The sequence below is a fragment of the Rhinoderma darwinii genome, chromosome 7 (genome assembly GCF_050947455.1).
Source record: "Rhinoderma darwinii isolate aRhiDar2 chromosome 7, aRhiDar2.hap1, whole genome shotgun sequence".
Classification (NCBI taxonomy): domain Eukaryota; kingdom Metazoa; phylum Chordata; class Amphibia; order Anura; family Rhinodermatidae; genus Rhinoderma; species Rhinoderma darwinii.
In genome coordinates this window covers 61,972,905-61,981,000 of record NC_134693.1, presented here as the reverse complement: position 1 = coordinate 61,981,000, position 8,096 = coordinate 61,972,905, and the positions used below count along the sequence as shown (strand labels likewise).

General features: G+C 41.3%; 1 protein-coding gene across 1 annotated transcript; it reads right to left on the bottom strand.

The window, feature by feature from the left end:
* Positions 1-339: 339 nt before the first annotated feature.
* APOBEC4 (apolipoprotein B mRNA editing enzyme catalytic polypeptide like 4) lies at positions 340-3,833 on the bottom strand. Its single transcript, XM_075832256.1, has 2 exons — positions 3,795-3,833; positions 340-1,927 (listed from the first exon to the last, which is right to left on the bottom strand). The coding sequence occupies exon 2, from the start codon at positions 1,866-1,868 to the stop codon at positions 774-776; it is 1,095 nt and encodes a 364-aa protein (XP_075688371.1). The 5' UTR covers positions 1,869-1,927; positions 3,795-3,833; the 3' UTR covers positions 340-773.
* Positions 3,834-8,096: the final 4,263 nt, after the last annotated feature.

Genomic DNA, 8,096 nt, shown 5'->3' with positions numbered 1-8,096 from the left:
CCCACATAAAACTAGCTTGGCATAGGCCAAAAGGGCACCTTTTTGTCCTCCGTCAGGCTAATGGAGCCCAGTGGACACGTTCATCGTGTACATTGAGAGCTTTCCTGACGTACATGATAAACGTAGTAAAGAAACGAGATCTTGAAGGGGCCTAAGGTACTGATGCATGGAAGTATGACTGTAGTATGAGACAACACACAGAGTATTTTTGTCACCTGTAACCACGGAGACACATTGGTCTGCATAGGAGTTGGATAAACAAAACAGTAGGAGATTTTAAAATTACAACTAGTTGCAAAGTTGCTTAATTTTTTATTTTAGATATGTTGAAGCGATAAAAAGAAATAGTTGCATAGATGTACATAGCCCTTACCTATTTAAACGTAATTCTTATACCCTAACTTTGCAACATTGCATCTGGCCATTGCGATAAAATACTGTGACAGAAAAATTGCCAAATAATCGCCACCTGCATGTCATAAACATAGGAGCAAAGTGGAAAACCCTCTTAATATTATAAAATCTATGACAAAACAAACCTTACATCTTAAAAAAATCTTATTCGTTAAATTGTTGCTGCCTGTGCACATAGTTACTGTATCATGTGCTGCATAAATAATATCTATCTTTTATTGTCAACATCTCATGTTCACACGCTGAAAATTCTGTCTTGATTTATGTGCAGATTCCATGCCAAAATCCTGACAGAAACCATTAACATTTTGCCGGCAATGCATGTAAATGTGGCAAATCAATGCCTTGTGAACATGGCCTTAGCGATTGGATTTTTTTACAGAATCAGTGTTTTTATTCCTTCTATTCCTTTTAGCTTCTTTACCCTTTTCTCTTACCACTTGTTCAGTGATTAAAACCTCCTTTATTTTTTTGGCATTTGGTACAATGTCATTCGAGTTAATTTCTCCACTTATATTCATGGGCATGTTTAGATGTCGGACAATTTGTGTGGGTTTAGAAGCATCTTCCTTTCGACCATTTGATGCAGGTATGAAGGGCTTGCCGGGAGCAAACCAGGGATAGAACTGGAAGAAGCCATTTTGAGGCTGAGGAAGAAAATTTGAATTCATTTTATCTCTTTGATACTCTGGAAGGCGTTTCGTTTCCTGAGGTTGAGAAACTGAAGGAGTGTCAACAAAATAAGGCCTAATCCCAGTGATAAGATGAATCATATGTGCATTATAACTGTCGGCAGAAGCCCTAGCCGGCAAAATGGGTTGGTACAGGGTACTCTCTGGAACCTCTTTTACAAAAGCATAAAGAACAGTTTTCCAAACTCCGTTACTCAAGGGATTAAGCGTTACTCTTGGCCAGTGACCAGCAAGACTCTTTAAGGCTTCTTTGTTCCAAAAAGAAGCAGGAAACTCTTCTGCAACATGGTACATGTGTGAAAAATAGATATCTAACCGCATATCTGGATACCTTAGTAATAAATCATATATTTTACTGATGCAACAATGTCCATACTCATTGCAGGGAGTAAAGTTTGCGTAAAGAGTTAAGTAGCCAACTGGGTTATGCTGGTAGAGGAAGGTGTCTAGATATCCCTGTTTCTCAAACAACATGGACTCTGCGTGAAGGTTGGCATGAGTGCAGTTTGTAACCTGGCCCTTCTGTATGACAGCTCCATTGAAAGCTTTTATTTCATAAAATATTAGTTGTTTATTTTTAGGCATTGTTGGTCCATATGGAAATCCAAATGCTTCATAGAACTCTCCATAAGTAACCCGGGAGTCTTCTCCTGTTCTGATATGATATGGACATTTCACACAATTCTGGTTTGGATAGAGCCAATAATATGGCTTTACTAATGTTCCATTATAGCCAGAGAATTCCTGAAAAATATGTTCCATCTACAGTTGCAAAATGATGTGCAGGGTCCAGGATGTGGTTTTCCACCATGAATGTATGCCTGAAAAATATATATACAACATCTTTGGTATTTTGTTATGAATTGTCACTTCATGATCCTGTAGCTTAATTTTAGAGGTTAAAGAAAAGATGACCACATTATCTTTATTAAATGTACATACTGTATATTACTTTAGAATAATAACCCACTAAATGTGGGTATTAAAGCGAATGTATCACCTTATTAATTTTTACATGATTATGTGGGCAACAATCTTGCCTAAGCTGCTGTAATAGCAGTTACAGATTTTTTTTCTTTACCGCTGGCACCTGGACATAAAAAACCTAAGTCAGAAGATGACTTCTTAACTTCTATGGGAGAGTGTTGTGGGCATGCCCTATGACAAGGAGGGGCAAGAGGTTGATATATTTCCTTCCAACATCCTGGGGTGGTTTGGGCTCACTCTAATTAAAAGAAAACTAAACCTAGAAATGGATGCGGCTTGCCCACACTTTATCAGTCTTCAGGATTTTCTGCATGCTCCTGAAACAATGTTGTAGGGAACACAGGTGAAAATTGTATCCTTAAGGGCTCATTCAGACAAGCGTGTATCACATCCGTGTGATGGCCATTACACGGCTCATGTATTTCAATGGGGCCATTCACATGACCGTTGTTTCATGTGTGAAGGGTCCGTGAAAAAATAGGACATGTCCTATTTTCCTGCGTGTCACACATCCCTCCATAGACTCTAGTCTATGGGAGATCCGTTAAAAAAGCGTCCCGCACGTGTGCACCTCGGACATGAAAAACGGCAGTTTTTCACGTCCGAGGTTGCCGACGCTCGTCTGAATGTAGCCTAAGGCTGGTAGATTGCTGAGGGACAGCGCTTAGCCAAGGGGGTGGTTAAATTTTTTTGTCTCCTAGGGCAGTAGGGCGAAGTCTCCTTGTGCAGCCAGTTATCTTAAAGCCAGACACAGGATTGTAAGGAAGAGGACGAGGAAGGGGGTAGCCAATTTCCTGGGACACATACACAAGAATTCTTTATGTATTTCTAAGTTTTGATTGCAATATGAGACAGGATAGGATTAATGCAAAATAGGATATTTAAGGGCGAATTGCGAGAATTCTTTTTTGTATTTACAATGTTTTAGTGTTTTTTTTTTTTCAAGAAACTGTAGCGTAGGTCACAATCACACTACGCAATCTACACCAACTCATTGTATACATGTAAACTTTGCAGTGGGAATATCAATCAAACTGCTTTGTAATTGTGCAGTGGAGTAGCTAGACATTTCAATTTTCACATAGCCTGGCAATAAGTACTAACTCTCCATCTCCATTCACATTTATCACCTATCCATTGAATAGGTGATAAATGATAGATCGGTGGTTGTCCGACCGTTGGGACCCCCACCAATCGCTAGAAGAGGGAACCCCCCAAAGCACACCACTGTGACTAGGAGAAAATGTCAGTTTCTGTCACTGGAACATTGTTGTTTAGCATTGTGTTCGGCTTTAAGATTTTAAAATCAGTAAATAAAGGGTCACTAGACTCCAGTAAGCTTCTGCATAAAACTTATTTACAGAATGTAATTGCAGTCACTTTGTACTTGTTTCTTTGTTGTACATGACACAAACATTTGGGAGTTATTTAAGACCATATATACTTCCCTAGTTAACAGGAAACATCAAATATAATTAAACGTCATTATCATTGTTTACTTGGTGTTTACCACCCATTGATGCAGTTAACATATTATGTGTATTTTACTATACACATACTATGTAGGCCCCAAACATTCTAAACAAACCATCTTTGATCAAAAAGATATATATGCAAGACATGCAAGTTCAAAAGAATGAGCATAGACTAAACCAGACTTTATTTGAGAAAGTAGGTGGGAAAAATCAATGTCTTTGTTACCTCTTCCCATAGACTGTAAGTTGTCACATGTCAGAGGCATTATCTGAAACATACAAACATAACATAGTAACAGTATGGTTGCAAAAGGCATAGAGTATGTCTAGTCAAGTTCAACTAGAAGAGGGAACGGTGGCCAGTGGCGGATTCCCATAGGTCCATTACATGGGGCTGGTCGGGCCCCGAAGCTCCAGGGGGGCCCATGGCCGCCCAAAGACCACATTACAGTTTTGTCACGTTTTTGTTGTGAATCACAGCAAAAACAGCGACAAAGCTGAAGGCTCTGGACTCAATTGTATCTGCGTCCATTGGGCGCAAATACAATTGACTTCGCTGGCAAAGCCAGGGAACCATCGGTTTCCTTCCCCGCCATTTGGCGTTTTTCTGTGATGGCGCTATTAAGTCATCGCTCCGCTTGCGTCACTCCGATGGATCCAGCCTCGTCAGAAGAGACCAGGCCCGCATCATTGGTGAAGAGGGCGGTGCTGGAAAGGGGACAGGTATGTGTGGCACTATCTACAGGGAGCTGTGTGCCATATCTACGGGGGCTATGTGGCGCTAACTACAGGGGGGCTGTGTGGCACTATTTACAGGGGGGTGTGTGGTACTATCTATAGGAGGGTGTGTGCCACTATTAACAGGTGGGCTGTATGGCACTATCTACAGGGGGGCTGTTTGATGCTATCTACATGGGGGGTTGTGGCACTTTCTACGGGGGGGCTGTGCGTGGCACTATCTACATTGGGGTGTTTGTGATGCTATCTGCAGGGGTGGTGTGTGGCACTTTCTACAGGGGGCTGTGTGTGGTGCTATCTACAGGAGGGTGTATGTGATGCTATCTACAGGGGGGTGGCACTTTCTACAGGGGGCTGTGTGTGGTGCTATCTACAAGGGGCATTGCTTATGTGCTGCTTTACTTTACAGTGTTTGACACAATTATATTCAGGGGCACAGTGTTCAGTACTATTTTTCATCAGGGGTGCAGTGTATGGTTATTATTATATTTAAGGTCACAGTGTATGATACTATTATATTTAGGGGCGTAGTGTGTGGCACCATGATAATTTTATCTTCGTTTATAGGTGTGGAAATGTTGGAAAAGTGAGGAGCCGAAGACATCTGAGTGGCAAACTCTGCAGAAATGGAGCGTGCCCAGGAGAAGTTGTCATGAGGTCTGTAATGGATGGAGAAGAAAATAGGAAAAAACCCTACTAGAATCTGAGAAGTTGTCCCCTGTGAGTCACTGGATTTATAGAGAATCTGTCACCTCTCCTGACTTGACATGTTTGTTATAAGAAATCCTTGTATTTCATAAAAAGTCTTTGTGCAGTCCAGGACTGATAGACAAATGGGTGTTACCATTCCCCTTGCCAGGAGGATGTGTCCCTGCACAGTGTGATACTGTCAGCAATGGTTGGAGACTGTCAGTATGAAGGGACACAGCCCATTAACAAGGGGAATCGTAACACCCATTTGTTAATGATTGCACAAAAAGGTGGTGTTAATAATAGTTACGGCGTGGCAGAGCTGCGGTGGAGAAGGGGGGAACAAGTTTGGGCCTATGGTCTATGTAATCCGCCACTAATTAATTACAGTTAATATTAAAGAACGCATTCAGCATTGTAATTTATTTTCCCCTAAGCCCCCGTCAGTGGCGGATTACATAGACTTCCTGCCACAGCCAAATCCTGGTGTTTTTATTGTTAGATTGGTATCGACGCGTGCGTCTACATAGATAAACATATATTAAAAAATTACAAAAATTATTTTTTCCGCATTTTTTGTGATTATTCTGCTCATAATAAAAATTAAAAACAATTCATTAAACTAATCTAGAAAATGAAAGCCTCATAAGTCATGTATAAAACAAAGTAAAAATAGTTGTGATATTCAAAGCAGTTCCAAAGATATTATCGTTTAAGTAAGTGCATATCAAAAATGGAAAATTTAACCTGGGCACAGGGGCATCAATGAAAGGGTCAAAGAGAACCTTTCACCTCCCCATACATGTGCAGCTGAGTGCAGCATGTAATGGGGAGGGCTGAACAAACCCTGGGGCACTTTACATTTTTTTTCTACCTCCCTCCGTTATTTAGATATCGGTGCCGTTATATTTGGCGCCCTATATTTAAATGACCCCCTGAACAATCAACGGGACGTGTACTGGCAAGGGGGCGTGTTACTATGGCTGTGACACTGTCCAATCAGATATGGACAGTGCCACAGCAAGAGCAAGGAGAGAGAGTGTGCAATTGCAGTCTTTTCACCCAAACTGGCAAGGGAGCATGTCACTGCTACGGACAGTGTAAGAGCTGTGGAGAGGAGAGCACGCATGCGCGCTCTTATCTCTTCAGCTTTTGTGAGAGATCAGTCTTGTACTTTGTCTGCCGAACTGGCAAGGGGGTGTGTCACTGCTACGGACAGTGTAAGAGCTGGGGAGCGCTTACACTGTCCGTAGCAGACACACGCCCCCTTGCCAGTTCGTCAGAAAATACAAGCCTGATCTCTTGCAAGAGCTGAAGAGATGAGAGCGCGCATGCGCGCTCTCCTCTCCACAGCTTACACTGTCCGTAGCAGTGACACACCCCCTTGCCAGTTCGGCAGAAGACTAATCTTGAAAGCTGAAGAGTGAGAGTGACAGTGTGTGCGTGCGCGTGCACACACACACTCTCTCCTCGCTCTTGCTGTAACACTGTCCATATCTGATTGGACAGTGTCACAGCCATAGTAACATGCCCCCTTGCCAGTACACACCCCGTTGACTGTTCAGGGGATTATTTACATTTCGGGCGCCAAATATAACGGCACCGATATCTAAATAACGGGGAGGTAGAATTTTTTTTAAAGTGTCCCAGGGTTTGTTCAGCGCTCCCCATTACATGCTGCACTCAGCTGCACATGTATGGGGAGGTGAAAGGTTCTCTTTAAAGAAGCTTTACCGTATTTTGCAACCACTTGCTGAGGTTTAGAACACAATGGTGTGAATAAGGACAGACTTATTAAGACTGGCCTAATTTATTCAAAGGCGCACGCGTCATAATAAATTTGGCATTCAAGCCAGAAAATGAAATATGTGCCTGCTATAGATTTGCTCTAAAAATTTTACAATTTTCTGGCTTTCAGTATTAGTAAATTTATTGAAAAGGCGGAGGCCATGTCCATTTTTTGTAGCACTTTCAAAATGGACTAGTGCCTAGAAAAGACGAAAATATTGCGACTTTTTTCGGCAAAAAAACAGGTGCAAAGCGATGAATAAATTCCCACCGTAGTTTTCATGTCTTTGACTGGTAAATATAACACCTACCATCGGGGCGGACATATCATATGCATAGGGTGCCTGCAGGCTAAGGGGGGGGGGGCACTGCTACCTTAAAAACAATAATAGTGCTCCCTACAACATGTAAGGGACTACACTCACTCCAATCCTGGTCTCACAATTACTGATGGTTTGGCACACCAGAGAAAGATTTTCTTAAACAATATAAAGGAGGTGGCTATTGCCTAGCACCCCACTGTCATTAAATAAGGACTTGAAAAACAAGGGGTTCATATACTGTTCTTGCACAGGAGCCCTCTGTTTTTGGTGTCTGATCCTGCCTAACGTGATATAAATCTGCTCTCTATGCCAGTTAAATAGTTAAAAAGTCAAGTGTTTACTTATAGTTTGGCATTAAATGTATAATTGGAAATGAATCATCAATGTTATAATTATATAAGAAATGAAGTATTACATTAAACTGCTATAATTACAGAAATGACGTTACAACAGTGATACATACATTTGGAAAATTCGTAAAGACATCTGTCCAGTTCCTGCGTCTGCTTCATATCTTTATTCCTTGGTCCTAACCACGAGACGTGGACTCCAAGGCTCATTCCTCCAATGCTGCAATCTGCTCTCCTTCTAATATGCAGCTACATAGTGTTGGATTAGAACTCAATGACATCATGTAATTTGCCACTTAAGAAGAATTCTAATCTTGACTGATCAAATAAAAATCCGTCATGCATGCAGGTCAAACATGTCATTTTAAGTGCCCTACTTAGCAGACAATCATAGACATCCAATACAAATATACCGTAGGGATATTCTTGCTTAGTGCTACACACTGTTAAACAAGTGGCCACGTCATCATGACACGTAAAAGTAGCAATAAGTACAGAAGGCAGAATTGTTTACATTGTAATGTGATATTTGGTCAAATAAAATATCTTCAGGTAAATGGAAAATAACTTCTGGATAAATCCTGGTATTAGGAGCAAATACCTGTACTTACGCGGAGTAAGCTTTCTAGGACAGAATAC